Genomic DNA, 21,962 nt, shown 5'->3' on the forward strand with positions numbered 1-21,962 from the left:
ATTTATGTGAGGAAATTAATAGATGTGTTTAGCTGAACAATACTTACATTTTTTAAATGCATTTGTTTATATTAAAATTTGAAATTAATATCATCATTCGGGTGACTGGATTTATAGGTGAGAGGTTGTAACCTTTACACCACAACCTCTAAATGACCCTTTACCCAGAAACACACGAGACACCCATTAGCTAGATTTAGAATACATACATTTTATCCAGCAGACGCTAGAACATGCTTAAATTAGAATGCTCACACATTGGAAGAACACAGACCACTTTCAAACAAACACAAGGTAACAGTGTATCATACAGAGTCCTTTTAGATTTTTAAGAGTATGCAATGTGTTGGAGCAGTTGATGGAAATGTTGACATAATAAGTTGCACAAGGTGGATCAGGAACAAATGTCACATTTATTGTAGACCAAAGGTGTAGACCTCAACACTGACTGTAAAGGCAGATCACACACACACACACCCAGTATAAGAAATCATATACAGATATCTGGAGGTATGAAGTTGCCAGGACTAGAGGACGAATTTTAACCAAATTTTCCCTTTATTCTGCCTTCACGTAGTGTCGCGTGGAGACAACATCACCAAGTGTCAATGTCTGTTAATAAAAGAGACAAATTGGCCTGTTAAGTGTAGGTACTCTTATATATACATATATATATATATATATATATATATATATATATATATATATATATATATATATACATATACATACACACACACACACACACACACTCATTCTTATTTACATTGATATACAAACAAGCAGAATCTCTCTCTCTCTGATACACACAACACATTAAAACCATGTGCCTAAAATTGTGTAGGTCCCCCTTGTGCCGCAATGATGGCGCCAACCCGCAACTTAGAATGGCATTCTGAGATGACATTCGTCTCACCACAATTGTACAGAGTGGCTATCTGAGTTACCGTAGACTTTTTCAGTTCAAATCAGTCTGGCCATTCTCTGTTGACCGCGCTCATCAACTAGACATTTCCATCTGCAGAATTGCCCCTCACTGGATGTTTTTTGTTTTTGGCACCATTCTGAGTAAATTCTAGAGACTGTTGTGTGTGAAAATCCCAGGAGATCAGCAGTTGCAATCATGCTGGTGCCAGACAGGCTGGTTTGAATATTTTTGCAACTGCTGATCTCCTGGGATTTTCACACACAACAGTCTCTAGAATTTACTCAGAATGGTGCTAAAAACATCCAGTGAGGGGCAATTCTGTTGATGAGAGAGGTCAACAGAGAACGGCCAGACTGCTTCAAACTGAAAAAGTCTACGGTAACTCAGATAACCACTCTGTACAATTGTGGTGAGAAGAATATCATCTCAGAATGCCATTCTAAGATGCGGGTTGTCACTGTTTTGGTGGCACAAGGGGGGGCCTACACAATTTTAGGCAGGTGGTTTTATTGTTGTGGCTGATCGAGATAGAGATATTATATATAAATATACATATATATATATAAATAAATAAAAGATCATCATCTCCATGGAAGGTAAAATACCACACTGACCAGAGTGAGGTTGTTGTCACTGACTTCTCGGACCAGGCTGGTCTCTTTCCCATCCCATTTCTGAACATGAACCAACTTGCCTCCATCCAAGGTCACCAATGACTAACAAGCAGACACAGGTAAAAGATACAATAATATAAACAGGTTCTTCCATGGAAAATAACATTTTCACCTTGAAAACCGATTGAATGTAAATGCTACACTCATGTGACCATCATAAACATTATATTTGCCTTTAGCCATCCCCAAGCACAGGACATGAGAGAGGGACTAATGCATGCTCTGTACACATTTCGATTTTATTACCTTGCATTTACGGTCATCTGCAGTGGCCTCATCAAACTCCTCTCCCAGTTTGAAGTTGATTTCTGTGCTTTTGAAAGTGCTGACGGTCTTGAGTGTGATGACATCACCCTCGATGGAGATAATGGTTGTGGGTTTGGTCATACTGCCAACTTGACGCGTGGCAAAGCCCACACCTGATCCATACGCACAAATAAATAATACATTTATACACACATACAAATGCACGAAATTGCTAAGTCATTTCAACTTTGCACATGAAGAGAGTCTAAAAGTTTGCTTTATTTTTACCTCTTTACGTACTCTAGTCACATCAATGTGAGTGTGAACCATATATTATAAAAGCAGTTGAACAAATTGTTCCGACCACATAATTTAATCATAAATCTATTCAAATGGGACCACAATTTGGGTGTTTCCATATTAGTGAAATTGCTAATGGGGAAAGAACATCCGCACAGCCTAAGGGCAGCGGCAAAGTAATAATTAAACAAACATTGCATACATTTATGTGTTCGTTACAAATGAACAGGTCTCTACATATATAACCAAACTCTGGAATGGTCAAAATGGTCAAATCAGCATGCACAAGGTTTTGGAAGAACGTGGCAATTAGTATTGATTTGTTCAGTAAATATTGCAAGAGAGTGGCCTATTTGTGTGCATCTAGACAAGGTGGTCTACACTTTGACCCCAGATAAAGAGCCACAATGTAAGTGTAGCATTTTAAAGCTGAATGGTTTGTCTCACCCACACTCTCCCTCCCTTTCTTCCTTTCACACAGATTCACATTGATTCATTTGTCCCCTCTCTTTCCCCAACTTCCTCTGTTAAAACACAACTCATTTCAGCACTACTTTAATAATCACAAAGTATCAGCAAAGGCAAGAAGCTGTGGAACAAAACAAACTTGAGGAACCTTATTGATTAACAAAACATCAAGGTAATTTTATAGTTTAAGTAATGCAGGCAGCAGGTTGTAATATATGAAATTCTCAAAAGAAAGTTCTATGGTCCTTATAACGGGTCCTCTGTATTTTATTCATTTGATTGCTTGGAGAACAGCCGATGCTCTATGGTTACACATGGTCATGGCATGTCTGGCTGTGTGTGAGAGCACATGCATGTGCTAGCACATTTGAGATTCTCAGCAATGAGTTCCTTCCTGCATCAGCACATGCACAGTTGCACACACCATCTTATACTCAACCAGGCACCCACACACACATGCACCTGCTCAGTACAAATTGTCCTTTCTCATTCTCCAGAGAATGCCTTGAGAATATCAGAAACACACCCAAATTACATGTGCTTACTTGCATCAAAGGCACGCCCTATTTTTAACTAAAACATACACACCACACACATACACATACACATACACATTGTTCATCCCCTCCTACTCACCGAGGGCTTTCATGTAGTCATCAAAATTTTTGCTCTCCTTTAAGTTCCATGTGCCAACAAAAGTCTCTGCCATGTTTAAAGCTGAGTAATACAACAAGAGTGAAGACTGAGCATGAAAAAGAAAGAGTGAGACAGGGTAAGACAGCACCACTGAGCTTCTGCAATCTTACTGGCTGATTTGTAACTGCTGTTTGTGATGTCATCACTATAAGCTTGGGGGAGGATGAGGGAGGAGCAATGCCAATAGAGAAGAAGAGAGATGAAAGAGAGATGGGGGGGTGTAGTAGTGGATTGTAGGAGAATCAATTGTAAAAAATGATAGGAAAAATACATTGATGTAATAGCTGTCTTAACAGAAAGTGAGGAAGACAAAGGGAAATACAGAAGAGGACAGAGTTGAATAGGGTAAAAAGTAATACAAGACATTTATCTTATTTAAAAGCATTTGCCTTTCTTTATGATTATATACAGTGGCCCCCAAATTTTGTGATCTCTTCGATTTAGACAATTTTAGGGCAGAAGAACAACACTAAGAAAATCAGTTTCAGCACTTTTTATGCTTGGACCCCTTAATGATTCCTTCTAGAGCGTTATAAATGTGATAATCTGAAATAAATAAATAAAGGCACATTTCTAGTTTCAACATTATTTGTACTTCACACTTTTGTGCTGGTTAAGAAAAACGAACTTCATACCATATGAACATGGCACGTGTTTGCTTGCTTCCTATTGAAATTAGGTCAATTTTAACTATTTATGTATGCAGCCACATTGAGAGCCCCATATCTCTGGGATTGAACCATATAGGCTTTAAAAGTTATTAAAAAATTATCTTCTGAAGTTATATGCACTCTAACTTTGAAAAAATAACTACATACAAAAAAAAAAAAATTTCCTTCATTTTTGGACATGCCATTGGTCAAATGAATTTAGTAATAGACCTGCCTATCTCTGAGTAAATAATAATAATAATAATGATGATGATGCCGCCACCATGGCCGTATCCAGGGTTTAAAAAATACTGAGGTCGAAAAATATTGATTTCCCTGATCAATATATGTGCATTTTAAGACGTTGGATAATAATAGCTTTAAAACCATGTCAGTGTGCAGTAGCATAAATTATCTTTTTGTATTTGAAAACAAAGGAGGAAAAATTTGTTTGTACAAAATTATATCTATTCAATAGTATACTGTATTATGACACTGTACTTATGAAATTAAATTGAACCTATATGCTTCACTCTAATTGCCAAAGAACATATATCTCTGTAGTAATTAGGCCTACATTGTTTGAATGAGATGTTTGTATTAAACAGCACAGTAACATAATGCTAATCATATTCTGGGCGAAGTGGGTATTACCAGCTCTTCCTCTCTCATCTCCATCATCTTCTCGTTTTTTTGTTTTTTGTCTCTCAGTCTCATCTTGTCCCCTGTTGCTTCCCTTCCCAAAGCTGAGCTTTAATTGATGCAGTCTTTTCATTTTTGTCTGTGTCAGTAAAGAAAGTAAACACAGGGTAAAATTATATTTATTTGCAAATGTTACTGCTAGGATAATCTTGCAATGAAAATAAAAATATATAAAGTAGTACCTCATAATTTTAACATGCATGCAACTGCTACACAAACTGACATGAAAGAAAAGCATATCATTATCAGTCCGTTTCTCTGGTTACTTCATATCTCTTTGGGTGCCTGCCCTGCCCAGTTTGTTGACATAGTCCAGCACAGTGGCGCGCAAAGCCCTCCTCCCAGCCGATTTCATTCGTCAACTCAAGCAGGCAGTGTCCTGAGAAGATCGGTTATCTTTGCAGCACCAAAGAGTTATTATTAGGCAATTATTTTGTGACTTTTAATATACACCTCGGAAAAAATACCGAGGTCCGTACCTCGGTGTCCTCCATGGATACGACCATGGCCGCCGCCTTTCCAAGTTTGTTTTACCTGTAGTTTTGCTCCACAACTTTGGCGAAAATTGTCATTTTGACCCTCCTCTACAAAATAATGGATTACTCATTAAATTTTGATCCACGACATTTAATATTTCGGATTTCATCATCATTTGTGTTTATCTTTCTTCAGTAAAAGTATTAACAAAATCAAAGTTGGGGGAAGTTTCTGAAATTTGTTTGATTTGATATGGAATAGCAATTTCTTTGCATCAAATAACACATAATAACAAGTGGCATCTGCAAACAAACCATTTCTTAACCATTTTGCAATTATTTTTAATAATTGATTTTTAGGTGATTTTTAATAGATGTATGAAGTCAGTTCAATTCAAGTTCACAAAGCTGTTCTGATGTGATCACATACATTTGAGACATGTTTCAGTACGTTTGACGAACGTCCAAAGTTTGTATATTTGTATATTGTTAAATCATTTAAAACGTAAAAATAAAAACAATTTACGTGTGCAACAAGGTTGGGCTAATGTTGGGGCTTACATTGAACACTTACATGTTTTATAGTTTGTAACCTTAGGTTAAAGATTGTTATCAGAGAGCAGCTGTTTCACATAGCTCATGAGCATATTGCATCTGGTGCACAGCTTCTTTAGAACAACAACAGCTTTTTAGAAGAAACCAAATAATTGACATCTTAGCAAATCAATCTGTAAATACACCAGAAAAAAAGATAAATGAATGTAACAATAGAAATTGTGCCTGAATCATCTATGACCCTCATAAATGAAACAAATCTAATTTCATCATGTGAGTAGGGATTACTTCCATTTTTCACAACGTACACCCAGAATAAAACTTTATCACTTTCTTAACTCGCTGTCCTTTTCACCCACAATTACCTTGGTTATCATATCTCACAATTCACAGAAGCCCATTAATTTCTTTAGAAAGGTTCTTCAGCTTAAAAAAGTCACAGGATATCCAGGCGCGGCTGGTCTATTTGGGCAGGTAGGGGAGAGCCCCACCTAAATGTCCATCCACTTGATAATAGATCCACACACTATAAAACTGCTAATAATTTTTTAACCAGTAAATATGTTGACAGATATATTTAAAAGCAGGCATAGTATAAGTTTTAATTTTATATATATATATATATATATATATTATTATTATTATTATTTTTTTTTTTTAAGTTGCAATGTAGCTGAAGCCTGAAACACATTGTGTTTGATATAGATATACGGCGTGTGGGGCAGAGAATCTGCTGCCCTCCAGAACTCCACAGCGCCCCTCATTTTTCCCAATGGAAATCTGTGGTCAAATATGGTACTGCAACGAGCCCTCATTGATGAGACCCACTGGAGCAGAAATTAATATCCTAATAAACATAGAGCCAAAGCATAAGTAAGTGGTCTAAACCACATAACTGGTAAACTGGTAATCAGAAGATCGCTGGTTCGATCCCCACAGCCACCACCATTGTGTCCTTGAGCAAGGCACTTAACTCCAGGTTGCTCCGGGGGGATTGTCCCTGTAATAAGGGCTCTGTAAGTCACTTTGGATAAAAGTGTCTGCCAAATGCATAAATGTAAATGTAAATGTTTCTATTGCAAATTCAGGCAAATTGGCCCTGACAAGCCAGATATAAAAATTGTTTGGATATCAAAAGACAAGGGTAGGTGATAAGACATTGTATGTATTGTATGATGAAATATTTTATGTCAAAAAGCCTTGGCTCTGTGTACACTGAATAAAATGTTATGTTTCCAATATTTACTTTTTCATTCTTATTTTGTAAGGGGACACCATAGCTATATGTGATTTGAAACATTTCATCTGCAAAACTATTTACTACTTGAAAATTACTGTGATTTAAAACTGTTATTATTATTATTATTAGGCATTTCGTTTTTTATTACTGTGGAAATGTGTAAATGGCAAGTCAATCCATAAACGTTAAAATGTTAAACGTAAAAACGTTTCAAAGTTAGAGCCACAAGACCTAAACAATATGCTTGATGATTTTAGTGTGATAAAATCACTTATTTATGTCTTCTGTGTATAGTTATGTCCAATGTATTACTTCTATGCCATGCTGACGTAACGCTGTAAACATTAAATGATCATAAAACGGCAATTTAAACAACTTTGCAGCTCAAAAATACAATTTTTTTTCAGAAGTATTAAGGTAAGTGCTTTTATAAAATTATAAGCTTCACATTTCTGCCTTTGAAAAATTAAAAATGTAATTTTGATCAAATCTAGACAGGCCCCATTTAGCAGCCATCACTCCAACACCTTATCCTTGAGTAATCAGGCTAAATTGCTAATTTGGTACTAGAAAATCACTTACCATTATACCAAACACTGATGAAAGCTATTTGTTTTTTCGTTAAATTCATTTTTTAAATGAAGCTTAACATTGTATGTTTTTGAGTTGTTTTTGAGTTGCCACAGTATGCAATAGACTGGCATGTCAATATTAGGTCAAAAATGGCAAAAAAATAAATAAACAGCTTTCTCTAGAAACTCATCACTCAATCAATCATTGTTTTGAGGAATGAAGGCTATACAATGCTTGAAATTGTCAAGAAAACGTCATACAAAGTTGTACACTACAGTCTTCAAAGGACAACTGTCTCTAACTAGGTCAGAAATAGACGTGGAAGGCCCAGATGTACAACTAAACAAGAGGATAAGTACATCAGAGTCTCTAGTTTGAGAAATAGACACCTCACATGTCCTCAGCTGACAGCTTCATTGAATTCTACCCGCTCAACACCAGTTTCATGTATACAACAGTAATGAGAAGACTCAGGGGGGCAGGCCTTATGGGAAGAATTGCAAAGAAAAAGACACTTTTGAAACAGAAATCAAAAAGAAAATGTGGAACAAAACAAACAGTTTGTTGTCCGATGTCTGTGTTTCTTTGCCAACAGTTTCAGAGTTGGCAAAGAAACACAGACATCGGACAACAGATCATTGGAAAAGAGTGTTATGGATCTTAATCCCATTGAGCTTTTGTGGGATCAGCTAGACTTTAAGGTGCGTGAGAAGTGCCTGACAAGACAACCACATCTATGGCAAGTGCTACAGGAAGTGAGGGGTGAAATGTCACCCGAGTATCTGGACAAACTGACAGCTAGAATGCCAAAGATCTGCAAAGCTGTCATTGCTGCACATGGAGGACTTTTTGGATGAGAAATCTTTGAAGTAGTTTAAGAAGTTCTGAAAAAATAAAATTGTATTTTTCACATTATTAATGTCCTGACTCTACATTGTGATCAGTTGAAAGCCACTTTGGTGAATAAAAGTACCAATTTCTTTCCATTAGAGAAAAATCTGTACATTATTCCAAACTTTTGGCCGCCAGAATATATATATATATATATATATTATATGGAATGGTACGGAGAAAATATTTCTTCATCGTGAAAGATATCTCTGTATTACAGTAAGTGTCCTGAGATACCTCATTGGAATTTTTGACAGCACTAGACTATGTAAACAACAAACAAAAATGTGTCCGTCTTTCTCCCTGGTTTTGCCAAATTTCTAAAAAGTTAACTAGCAACAATGTTGCTTAGCTTGTAACTTGCAATAGAATATATGGTAAAATCTCATGAAACTGTCCGAGCGGTTTGGTTCACTTTCACCTTTTTATGAAATTGTGTAGATGCTTAAAACCTTTGAATATTCCATTATAGCCTGATCCGAGGGGGGAGGGGGTTGCTTGCATTGATAGTGCTGAGAATAACAACGATATCAATCATATCAGCATTGTAACAGTGATATTTAAAATTTCAACACACGTTATTTAGCACTAATGATAATAAAAATAGGCGGTGGGCCGGACCTCGAAATTATGAATTTAATACTTACCTCACAGCTGTGTAAGTCTTTTTTTGCTGAGGTCATGTAATAAAATCGTGTAAGTACTACAGACATTGTTTCCAACTTTGTTGTTTGCACATTTGACGCAAAATGTCCTTACAAACTCTTACTTTTTTAAACCGGCAAATAAGCAGGAGTACTAATCATAACGTTAGAAAACCTCCCGTTTCCTTGACAACCACTGTAAATAATGAACACAGATGACCAGGAAGCTGCGTTCTTGAAATTACAATTTTGCTGTAAATCATTAAAAATGTAAATTTAGTTCTGTAGTTCAGTAATACTGAGGTAAAAATGAGGTGTTTTATCCATTTAGCCTCAAATGTAAAAAGCCCTGTAACCCCCCTTTCCCAAACAAGTTGGGAAAAGATTGTTCAATGTACAAATTTATGGGTGAACCTGCAAACCACAGAGAGTACAGTAGCTGAAAAAGCCGTATTGGCATTTAACTTAAATTCCGAAGACGTCCAAGATGTGCTAATGTTGGATTTCACAGAGAATGCTACATGCTCTTCACCAACAAAGAACACATAAGAAGAGCACATAAGAAGATAGAAAATGCAGCTAACAACAGTGAAGGTTTGTATCAAATGTATAATTTTTATATAAAACGTTTCATTTATATACGTTTAACCCCTTACTAGTCAGCCCCAATTTTGGCAAGTGATGCATTCACGACATCCCCAAAATAAAAATGTTGCTGCTCAGAAGTCATTCTGAATATGCACATAACCAACATATATTTAGAAAGCCAACCCTTGAGAGTTTACATTTCAAGACTCAAAATTAACCAGACTGTTATTAATATTGAGATATATAAGCTCAAACATAGAAACAAAAACAACAAATATTAAGAATATATTTATAAAATGTATAAAAATATTATGTGAATTTAGGATTGCAACTTATAACCACAACTAAAACATGGGGATTTTTTAAAGACAATCGTCCCGCACATCCTATTCAATATTCCATAATAAAATCAACTAATCGAATATTCGAAAATCGTGACTCATCCCTAATTAATATAGTATTTCAGTGCAAGTGGATGACATGACAAGTAGCAAAAGGCAGTGCAATATGTGTGTAAGTGGGGTCAAATGTTCATAGCAAATTTAAAAATAAAAAAAATAAACCAATGTAGCAGCATCATAGTGTAAACTACCAGTGTATTTGTGCAAGAGTCAATCAGCTGCCCTTAGGTTATTGGAGGGTGGGGGTGGAAGGAAGAGGCTCTCTATGATTCCCATATAGAAAGTTAAGAGGATGGATTTGTGGGAGATGAGCCTTCCTCAACTGTGGGAGGAAGTGCAGAGGTTTTTGGAGTTTCTTGGCCAGGTTCTGTTGGTGGTGTCGATAGATCAAGATGGGTCATCTGTGATGTGGATACTAAGCAACTCCGTGATCTTGACCTGCTCCATTCATGGTGCTGTTGATGTGATGATTGTCAACGATCACCTCTGTAGTCATTTGGGTGTGGAGAGATATGATGTTGTCCTGTCCGTGTCTGTGTGTTAGATAAACAACTGAATTATATTCAGATAAATAAACACAGAAAGCACACATTACTAGATAATTTTAAATCACATTTTTTCATCTTGACATTTGTATTAAGATGCTAACCATCTTAAACGAGCTTGACAAGACTACTGCAGTTCAGGATGGAGGGAGAATACCTGGTAGTGCACTGGATGACACTGCCCCCAGCACCACAGAGTGTCTTAGAGCTGGTGCACTGCCAATGCAAAACCCTTAAATGTGTGGGAGGGAACTGCACTTGCAAAAAGCATAAGCTACCATGCACAGAATTGTGTCATTGTATAAACTGTGACAATCAACCATAAATGGCTTATATAACTCCATGACTACCACTATAAAGTTGATTTGAAATCATTTCTTTGTTTTGCTTTGCACTCTTTTTAGCTGATAATTAGTCTAGCTTACTTGTAGCCTAGGTAGCTTGCTATAAACCAATCCAACCTTGACATACCTGTCAAATTATTTCCTACTGTCTTCCCGTTTAAATATTTACCCGTAATTATCCCCTATTTGAATACTCTTTGCTTAGTTCACTGTGTATGTACCGAATGATTTGGATTAGCCTAAGCAACATACCGTTAGACCTAGCTTTACTGCTGCACTACCAACATTCTTTCGTGGCTACTGTTCTCATCAACGACAACGCATATATTCACGACGAAGTATAGCTTGCAGTCTTAAATACAACTTATATGAAAAGCATTAAGATATAGGGGTGTATAATCATTGTAAAACAAATCTTACCTTGACGTTGTCTTGCCGAGACACACCGGTCTCTCCAGGTTGGGTTGTAGACTCATTTGGCTTCAGACTGACGCGAGTCACGCGACGCCGGTTCAAGGAATAACGTGATTGGCCAAATCAATTCAACAAGGTAACAACACAAGCGTTGATTGGATCTCACTCCGGCCAACGTTTGCGATCAGCTAGCGAAATTAAATCTATTTTTATACTTTAATGTGCAACAATTGGCGTTGGAAACAATCGGTAATCTTTTTGTGAATTATTCATACAGACAAATAAAAAAATGAGCCAGACAGCTGCTGGGTAACTATCAAATCAAAAACTAAACGAGATAGACGGACTCGGCCCACCACCTAAAAGGCATATTATTTGTTTTTTAGGGGGCCCTTGGAATCTGGGGGCCCTAGGCGGTTGCCTACCTTTGCCTAGTGCTAAGTCTAACCCTGTTCATCCTTATAAACATGGTATGTGAACACACACACTGGACTATCACTCTATCTAACCCAAAACAAATGTGAGATAGATAGGGTTGAGGGACAGAGAGACAGAGTAGATTTAAAGAAAGAAGTGAGACGTCAAACCCCTTTTCAAGATAGCAATCTGGTCACATAGCTGTTAAATTCAGGTCAGCAGCATTTGAAACTTTTGCAGAGTCCTGACTTTAATGATCAGTGTAGACTATGTGTCAGACAGGCTCAAGTGTTTCTCTGCATATGTATAAAAAAAACTGGTTAACTGTCCCCCTCCCCTCTCAACCTAAATTCTTCCATGCCCCTCCCCCCCTCTAAACTACATGGCCCTCAAAAGGACACGTGGATACAACTAAAATCCCGTTCAAGGTAAGTTAGTCCACTCGGCGGGCATCTCTGAAATGCTTCCTGGCAGCTATATTCTATGGATACAAATGGCATAAAAACAGCTCTTTTATACTTGAATGGGGGAAGACGCGTTTTAGGGATTTCAGTCAAAGAACATACAGTATTTCAAGTAAGCAGTTCAATCTGACAATAACGGTATCAGCTTCTTTTGCTCAGATCATGAAAAAAATGAGACAAAAAAGACAGATATTTTTCACTCTGGTTTAGCTAATGTGTACGCATGTAGCATGTTCTGACAAGCGATTTCGTCCTCCATATTGGGCGTTCACATTTCTCCCACTGATTTTAAAAGGAGTGGTCTGTCTTGGGCTTACACTCTTTGATACAACCCAGTTACCCAATTACAAACTCACACACATGCACGCACGTGCGCGCGCACACACACACACACACACACACACACACACACACTAATGGTCAGCGCAGCCATAAAGCCCACAAGAGTGCAAACACAGACACAATACAGCACTGCTGTGTCAACAGTAACCATGGCAATACAGCCGTGCTGAGATACTTACGAAGAGAAAGGGGAAAATTTTGAGAAGTTTAGATGAAGTATGTCTTAATCCAAGGTAAGGAAAGAAAGAAAAATGTTCTATAAGGCCAGGGTGAATAAGAAATGTAAATATAAGTTAGTAAAACATGAGAGAAAGTGAGGACACACCAAAAAGATTTGAACAGCTGACAGACTTACATTTAAATTAAACTGAATACTTGCTACAAATTCACTAGTATCCTCGTGTCAATGAATGCTATAATCGCTGAAATGTAGGCCTACACACCTTGTCACTAACACTCGTGCTCATTCGATCTGTTATGGTAAACATTATATTTACACGAGCTGTTTAAAAATAAAGAGCAATTTAATGGACATATATAGGCTTAGAATAACTCCTTTTCACCGGTTCTTCCTCTCTCTCTCTGTGTGCATTTAAAGAGGTGAGGGTTACCGGGGAGACGCGCGTGCAGCAGGATGCGGAGTATCCGGTAACGCGCTCGTAGCCTTTCCAAAAGATGCGAGAGGCTTCACGATATCCCCGTGTTACCTCGCAGTTCACCAAGTAAGATGCTTTCCTATGCGAATCTTTGCCTTGACCGACAATCAGTGTAAAGTTTCAATATTTCTAAAAGAAAATAGACAAGATTCTTGAGCTGGTGCGCGTGGATAGCAGGATGACTGCAGACTTGTTCACGCTTTTTTAAACCCGCCAAGCAGTTCTGAGACAGAATGGCCTCTGAATCAGACTCATGGGTTTATACCTGCAGACATACTGTTTATACTACAGGCACCATACCAGAATGACACCGTTGTGGAACCAGCGACCAGGGCGAGATCCACCAAAACCTCGATGGGGACGAGGTGAGCTGAAATCCTTAAAATTGTAATACGATATGCTGCACATGACCTAAAAGTTTTTCAATCTTTTAATAACTTTCTCCTAATATTGAATAATCCGAATAATTGCCATATATTTTATTTATCAATTTAAATTGTACAATATATATATATATATATATATATATATATATATATATATATATATATATATATATATATATATATATATATATATATATATATATTATTATAAAATGTTTACTATTTCAAAACGACATTTTATATGGCTTCACATTGTGCTCTGAATGCAAAGGAAAACGGGTTTAATGTACTGTACTTGTTTATGTTCTTGTTTACTTATTTAATTAGTTGGGTCTGCAGTGGCTTTCCTTTGGTAGCAGTCTGATTGGTTGCATCATCAACACTGCACACTTCCCCTTTGCAATAATTTCTTAGTGCTGATTTAAAAGTGAAACAGAATCTTGATGTTCAAGAACATGCATACTTTGAAATACTTAAAGATTTCTGTGAGAGTGTGCATAGAAAGAAAGAAAGACAGACAACTGTAGCCAGAGTAAAGTGATCCGGCATGATCAGATTTGATCCTTTTCCGTTACCCCTGGAGCGTGAGATGCAATTTGAGAATCTGCATGTCTTGCCATTGCTCTTTAATACGCACCTGCTCTTAATTATTTATGTTGCTCACATCCTCTTTGATTCACTTGTATAAGCGTTTTTTTTTTCAAATCAGATCAAGCAATTTTGTGTGCTGTACTCTTGATGACCAAAGCCATCTTGATGACCATCTTTGAAAGAACAGCTCTGATGATAGAATTTTCATAATGACGATTCAGATGTTCAGACTCTCACCTTACAGTGTTGTATTGATTATATGTTTGCCTATGTGTTCCAGATCAAAGGATTAAACTGCCTAAATGCCCAAATGCTACCCCCCAGCAACCTCTGCCCTCTTATCTACCCAGAATAAGAACCCGAATGCCCCCCACAGACTTTAGGCCTTTAGAAAGCTCAGTTATGGGGGTGTGTCACTGGGAGGAAACTGGAGTACCAAGGGCGAGTGGCTACCATGCCAGGCATGCAGAAGCAAGCCCAGTGCGCCCACGAATCGTGACCGTGGTACGGCCATGTGGACAGGACAGTGTACGTAAAATCTCACTGCTATTAAACCGGCGTGCTGTGCAGAATTTTGAGCAGCTACTGGCGGATGTTTCTGAAGCACTCGGCTTCCCTTGCTGGAACAACGCTCGGATAAGGCGCCTCTTCAGCCCTGCTGGCCGAGAGATCCACAGTCTTGCAGATTTCTTCCGCTTTGATCATGCATTCCTGGCCTTTGGAAACAGCCGACCATCACTTGATGAGATTCATGGCGCACTGGATGAGTTATATCCTGAAAACCCTGGCTACTGTGAACATCTCTTGAGGATATGGGAGCGTATCCTGAGACCCAAGACCACCAAGGCAGATAGTGGTTTCCATGATGATGATCCTGTGGCTGAGTTATCTCTACCTGCTGTAGCTGATCAACCGGTAAACCAACTGGTAGCCAACAATTTGCAGCCTGTCGGAGTAAAAGAAAGGCCTAGAGAAAAGGCTAAGAGAGAGAGACAAAGGGCAGAAAGAGAGCTGTGGAGGAGGAAAGGTGAGCTGCAGAAGGAAAACGAGAAGGAGCCAAAGAAGGACGAGAGAAAGAGAGAACCTGTTTACTGCAGGAGCTGTCGAGGATGTGGCCCACTTTTACCTCCAATCAAAAGCAAAATATGTTCTCAATCAGACAGGCTAAATAAGCATAGTAATGAAAGTTCTACTTCTCAGAACATCAGGACTCCTTCAGAAAACTCACCAAATAGACCGCTGAAAGACAAGCATGTTGCCAATAAAAACTCTAGCCCAATTGTCCATCAAAACCAGTTTAACTCTCACAAAATAGAGTCACTAATTGAGACACCAACCCTACAGGGCATTAATAAACAGGAAGCAGCAGATCAGAAGGACTTGCAGGGTAATCTACCACCTGATGGTGCTGAAGTGTCTCTGGAGGACATTGAGCGTTGCTACAACATGGGCCGTGTGGTAGGAGATGGGAACTTTGCGGTGGTAAGGGAGTGCCGTGTTCATGGCCTGACTGAAGCTTTTGCTATGAAGATTGTGGACAATGCTAAGCTGCAGGGACGTGGCCACATGATCCAGAATGAGATTACTCTGCTACGCAGTCTGGAACATCCTCGCCTCATCCAGTTGTTTCGTTCGCATCACACAGACAAACATGTTTACCTGCTGATGGAGCTGGTAAATGGTGGAGACCTATTTGATGCTATCTCTCAGAGCGGCAGGTTTAGTGAGACAAGTGCTGCTTGCATGATCAGGGACATCAGCCAGGCTCTGGAATATATCCACAACAAGTGCATTGCACATAGAGACATCAAACCTGAAAACCTATTGGTAAGTTTGTCAAAATAAAATTCGACATTTATAGCATTATTTATTATCAATATTTAGAAATTGATTTACAATAGAATAGTGCATCTTATTCAAAAATGTGTCCTATTACTACAATCCAATAATCTACATGTAAAAGATCAGACTTTGGCAGACTGTAAAATAGGCAAAAAAAAAAAGGCTAACATTGAAGGAGGAGGATATCATAAAAAAAAACTTCCCCTGGCAGACAATAAAATTGGCAAAAATATACCATAGATACCAAAGAGACTTGGGGGTAGGCACTTAAGTCTTAAGTCAGTAAGCAACCACCTGGCAACTATGCAGAACACCCTAGCTACTGCATAGTAACATGCTAAAAACCACTCAGAACACTCCAGCAACTGAATAACAATCCCCTAGCAACCACACTTTAACATCTTAGGGTGTTTTCACACTTGGTCCGTTTCAGGGGTCTGAGTGCGGTTTGTGGGATTTTTGGCCAATATGTGAAAACTCCAAACAATCTCAGACCCCTTAAAATCAAATCGAGCCAAGACCATCTCAGGAAGTGGTCTGAGTATGGTTCACTTGCAGCCTTTGGTTCGGTTCACTAATAATGTGTATTGTGATCAAAAAGTGCTCTCTGCTCACTTGATTTTCCCATTCACATAATACCAAATATGTTTGGCTCTGACAGGTTCCTTTACTTAAGAAATGACAAAGCGAGCATGGGTGAAATGCAATGAGCTTGCACACTAAACAAGCTGAAGATTTGCAAATGAAGATTTGAGGGTTTAACTGGATGCCTAGAAAGCCGCATGAAAGTTAAGAAATTATGACAGGAATATACTAATATTATATTCTAGGAATGGAAGTAGGGTGGCATGGTGGCTCAGTGGTTAGCACTGTCACCTCACAGCAAGGTTTGAGTCCTAGCTCAACTGGGCCTTTCTGTGTTGAGTTTGCATGTTCTCCCTGTGTTTGCATGGGTTTCCTCCGAGTGCTCCGGATTCCCCCACAAGTCCGAAAAGGACTGAGACCCCATAACTGGTAAAGCGGGTTCAAGTGTGAAAACACCCTTAAAGCTGATGTGTGTAATTTTTTTGATGTTCAAATACTTTCTTCATCCCAACTGAATATGCAGAAACAATTATAAGTAAACCATTTGTAGGTTGATTTTCCCAAAAATTGTGTGAAAAATGTAGCCCTGTAGCACTTCCTGTTATTAAAATTTTTATTGATTCCATCCACACAAAACAATAAACGCAACATAAATACGGAATCAGTTATATAAATTAAACCCATCCCCCAGAACACCTACCCGACACAAACACGCATTACTGTGGTCTCTTACAATTATAACAAAAAAATGTGAAACAAACAAAAAAATATATCCTTTCAAAACAAGAATGCATATACACATCAAACTAAAAATTAAAAATCTAAAATCCCTCTCCACTGCCCCTCGCCGAGAACCCTCTAAAAATCTAAATATCCACCCCACTTCCTATTAAACAAATCCCACTTTCCCAAACTTCTATAAATCGCCTCCTCAAATGCCATTGAACCTCCATCCCCCAGACGATGAATCAACAAGTAGTACACTGATGCTTCATGACCTTTTCCAAAAGGAGTAATCACCACTTCTAGAGGATCTGCCATTTTAGGGTGGTGTATGCTACTCGTAAAAATAGTACAGAGCAGATGGCGCAGCTGAAAGTACCTGAAGAACTGAGATCTGGGAATCCTGAAATGTTGGACCAAATTTTCAAAAGATCTCAACAAACCACTCTCATATAGGTCACAGAGCATATTAACACCCCTTACAATCCACTCCGACCAGCAGAAAGGGGACTCACCAATACTTAAATTTGGGTTTAGCTATTTGCTTGAGACAACATCTGAATTAAACACTCAGCACTTTTGTCCATAGTGCATGCAAATGCGAGATAACAGGGTGCGACTTAACTTTTCCAGTTAGTTTAATAGTAAGGCTTTGTAGTAGTAAAATAGGGGCAAGAAATGTCTGTTCAATACAAAACCAGGGAGGTGCTCTCTCAAGTGGAAGCAACCAATGAGCTAAATGTCTGAGACCGAATGCATAATAATAAAACAAATCTTGGGTAGGCCTAGCCCACCTTTGTCAACTGGTGTATTTAACTATTGAAATGCAACCTGGGATGCTTTACATTCCAAATGAAGGATTCGCTATGTTATCAAATTGTAAAGAAATAAGAGAGGTGGGCATCTACAGGGAGAGACTGTAGTAGATAGTGCCCTGTAGCACTTTAAACATTCCTCTGTTTGAGCTGCTTGTCCAGCCCAACATAATAACATTGGCTCAAGCAATTGCTTGTGTTGGGGCAGAGACCATTTATAATAAGTGACGGGCCACTTATAATAATAATTAATGGGAGAAATTGGAACGCCCAACAAAGAAGCTCTAGTGCCCAACAGTCAACGGATGTAGAAAGGAAGTCCTGCCATACAGGTAAAGGGACAATCAGTTGAAAACTGTTTACATACAGTATACTTGTTGTAACCCTGAGGAAACAGCCATGCTACAAAGTTTTATTTTGAAAATTCATAAATTTTGCTAGGTTACGTCTCTCATACACACTACAATGGCATTTTGTCCCAATGAAAACTAAGCATTTTGAAAATGCTCTCAATGAAACTCACCACACACTTTGAAGTGGATGTGACCTGAATGTAACAGTCCAAAACGGTCAGAAATCAAGGGGTAACCAAAGACAACAAACATAATTTCACAGACCATATCTCAATAATAGCCTGATCATGCAGGCCCATAGACAGTGGTGTTTCGGGTAGAATTCTGCGGCCTGCAAATGAGCTGCACCTTATCTTACCAACACAAAGAGGCAACAAATTACTTTTCCAGACTTTCAGCTTCACAGTACCTCAATGGTGGAATGACCTTACCAATTCCATCTGTGAAGCAGACCCCCTCTCTGTCTTCAAAAATTGGCTAAAGACACATCTTTTCCATCAGCACTTGACCATGAGCACTTGACCATACACTCAAAAACAAAACAAAAAAACATATCAATTCTGTCTTGGGTAGTATTTTTCTGATGCAATTGAAACTTTGTACTGCAGCAATTTTCGTACTCCTGTCTCCTTAAGATGAATCGCTTGTGTTGTATTTTTCACAAGTCACTTTGGATAAAAGGATCTGCCAAATGAATAAATGTAAATTTAAGTGATGTATTCCTATTAACATATGAATAATGTAGTCTTTCTTTAACGCAAAATGTTAAACACACTCATTTAGGTGGGTTACTTTTGTACAGTCCTTGAAATAATATTTATCATGTAAATACATGTAAACAGTTAGGAAAATTATAGTCTGATATATACATGTATATCTGATATTATCTCTATTACTGGTTTGAAGGTCCAGCGCCATGGCAATGGCAGTATGAATCTGAAGTTGGCTGATTTTGGATTAGCCATGGTAATAACAGAGCCAGTGTTTACAGTTTGTGGCACACCTACATATGTTGCTCCAGAGATACTTGCTGAGATAGGTAAGGTCCTCTGCTTTACTGGGACTGGTTAGACACACATAAAACTGATCTACAACTCCTAAATGTACATACAGCTGTAAAATGTATTATTTATGGCAGATGTTGCCAATGTTCATCTATGTGTACTGTATGTAACTGTGAATGCATGAATAGGTTATGGCATTGCAGTAGACGTCTGGGCAATGGGTGTTATCCTGTTTGTGCTGTTGAGTGGGTTTCCCCCATTTTGCAGTCCAGATCGTAACCAAGAGGAACTGTTCCGTCTCATCCAGAGGGGAGAGGTCCACTTTCTGACCCCTTACTGGGACAATGTGTCTGAGGGTGAGACATTTGAGAAATATTCTCTTCAAATCTATTGTAATTTAGGTGATGTAATCTATAATTATGACAAATGTATGTATCTGTTTGACACAGCGGCTAAAGCCCTTGTCAGGGCTCTGCTGGAGGTAGACCCTACAAGGCGATTGACAGCTAGTCAAACTCTGCAACATGACTGGCTTCTACATGTAACATCGCAAAAGGGCCATAAGGGAACAACAAAGGCTACTGACCCAAATACTGAGCGGCACAATCAGCAAAACCTAAGTAGCCCAGAGGAAAGTGGCATCAAGGATACTCACAAACCACAAATAATGACAGAGAAATATACTGCAGTACAAATCAACGATACCAAAATGAACAATAAATGTAAACCAGATATTAACGCACAAGACAGAGACCAGCAGACTCAAGAGAGCCATAAAATGACAAGTGACAAACCAAATTCTTCCCATAACAAAGACAACACCACGACCAGACAATATCCCACAGATCAGCCCAGACCTGAGAGACCAGCAAAGTCAGAAGAAACTGACACAAAACAAGAGTGACCTGCTAAATAATGAGTGAGCAAGAGACGTGATCTGCTGAGTAACGAGTTAGCAAGAAGGGTAGTAAGATCGAAGACACCAGCATAAACAAGATATACTAGAAGATACTATAAACACATACGTGATATATGAAAAGACAATTGTACTAAAGAACTTTACAAATAAGACACTTAGTGCTTCTTGCTCTCTCAAAACTTCACAGAAACACCACAGCAATCCACTGAGATTGCACTGTTTTTGACCTGATTGCTAATGAAATGTTCCAATGCGTGTCAGGCCTCCAATTAATTACTATCAAGAGACATAAAATAGCAGTTTTAGGCCACATCCACACTAAGCCGTTTTCGATTGAAAACTTCATTTAAAGTTTCCTCAAATTATCATTTTCCATTTGCATGCAGTAATGGAGAGCTTTTTTGTTTAACACTCCATTTTCGGTGGAGAAAAACACTGTACTATGGTGGATGTGAGGTGTAAACGTAGTGAAATTAATGCATTTTTTTATGAAAATGTATTAGTGTGGACATGGCCTTACTCAGATGAAGGAGGGCAATTCATGTTTTTTTATGTAGGTTTTTTTTTTTTATTCGTCCAGCCTCTGAACAATTATTCTGCTTACAATTATTCAGAACTTTTTTCTTTGCCTTTTTTAAAGACTACAAAAAAAAAAAAAACATTTAAGGAAGAACCAGTTCAGTTCTAAGAAGGATCAAAATATATCAGTTAGACTCGGCCTCTGAAACTTGAGTGCCAACGTGCAGAAAGTTACCCAGCCAGTTTTGTTAAATGGGTAGACTAGATATTAATATGATAACAGTGTTGTATAATTTGTCTTCCTGTGTTTCATATTTTGTGCACTGTAATTACACTGCACGTCTTTAAATTAGTTAGTCTTTTTCATTTGTCACCTGTTTTTTTTAAAGCTGTTTTGCAATTCGGAGGCCTCTTTCAAACTTCAGTTCTGTATAAATGTTTTACACTTTAGGATAACACAATTACAACTGATTAGGTGTTTGGGTACACATTTCTGTAAATTCTGATAAATGTGAGTAAAATATGCAGGTTTAATGATTATTTACATCTATTGACCCATTTATGTCTTTGCTCTGCAGATAAATCCTAAGATGTAGGGTAGACTGAGTAGAGTTGTAACACTTTTTGCTATACTACACAAATACTGACCAGAATAAACATGGATTTTTTTTCACTTGAGATGCCTTTATCTGTCTGTCAACAAAATAAATGTAAAGAAACTTACATATACACACTATTGTTCCCATTTTCCACAATCAGTATGTGAAGACAAGGGGTGCATTTGTTACACCTTTCCTCATACTGGGTACAGTTGTAACACTACCCCAGGACACTCATTTATAACGTGCTAAGGCATTAGGCCTTGCTTAAGTGAAATATACTGACACATTTTATACTGTGTCATTGTTTTCAAATGTTTCTAATGCTTGCAAATGTCTCATTTATAACACAGCAGCTGGAAATACTCTCTTGGTTTTCCTTTCCCTGATCCGAGGCATCCTGTGACATGCA

At 38.1% G+C, this 21,962-nt stretch overlaps 2 protein-coding genes across 2 annotated transcripts; one reads left to right on the forward strand and one right to left on the reverse strand.

Moving 5' to 3' along the window:
- Positions 1 to 394: 394 nt before the first annotated feature.
- Positions 395 to 3,419, reverse strand: LOC127650277 (fatty acid-binding protein, heart-like). Its single transcript, XM_052135590.1, has 4 exons — positions 3,253 to 3,419; positions 1,849 to 2,021; positions 1,543 to 1,644; positions 395 to 612 (listed from the first exon to the last, which is right to left on the reverse strand). The coding sequence occupies exons 1-4, from the start codon at positions 3,323 to 3,325 to the stop codon at positions 559 to 561; spliced, it is 402 nt and encodes a 133-aa protein (XP_051991550.1). The 5' UTR covers positions 3,326 to 3,419; the 3' UTR covers positions 395 to 558.
- Positions 3,420 to 13,518: 10,099 nt separating this feature from the next.
- On the forward strand, positions 13,519 to 20,417 carry LOC127650278 (serine/threonine-protein kinase DCLK3-like). The gene is made up of 6 exons (XM_052135591.1): positions 13,519 to 13,579; positions 14,472 to 15,472; positions 15,566 to 16,018; positions 19,416 to 19,548; positions 19,702 to 19,869; positions 19,963 to 20,417. Exons 1-6 carry the CDS (start codon positions 13,519 to 13,521, stop codon positions 20,415 to 20,417), a joined length of 2,271 nt encoding a protein of 756 aa, XP_051991551.1.
- Positions 20,418 to 21,962: the final 1,545 nt, after the last annotated feature.

Source organism: Xyrauchen texanus, chromosome 10, assembly GCF_025860055.1.
Source record: "Xyrauchen texanus isolate HMW12.3.18 chromosome 10, RBS_HiC_50CHRs, whole genome shotgun sequence".
Lineage (NCBI taxonomy): Eukaryota > Metazoa > Chordata > Actinopteri > Cypriniformes > Catostomidae > Xyrauchen > Xyrauchen texanus.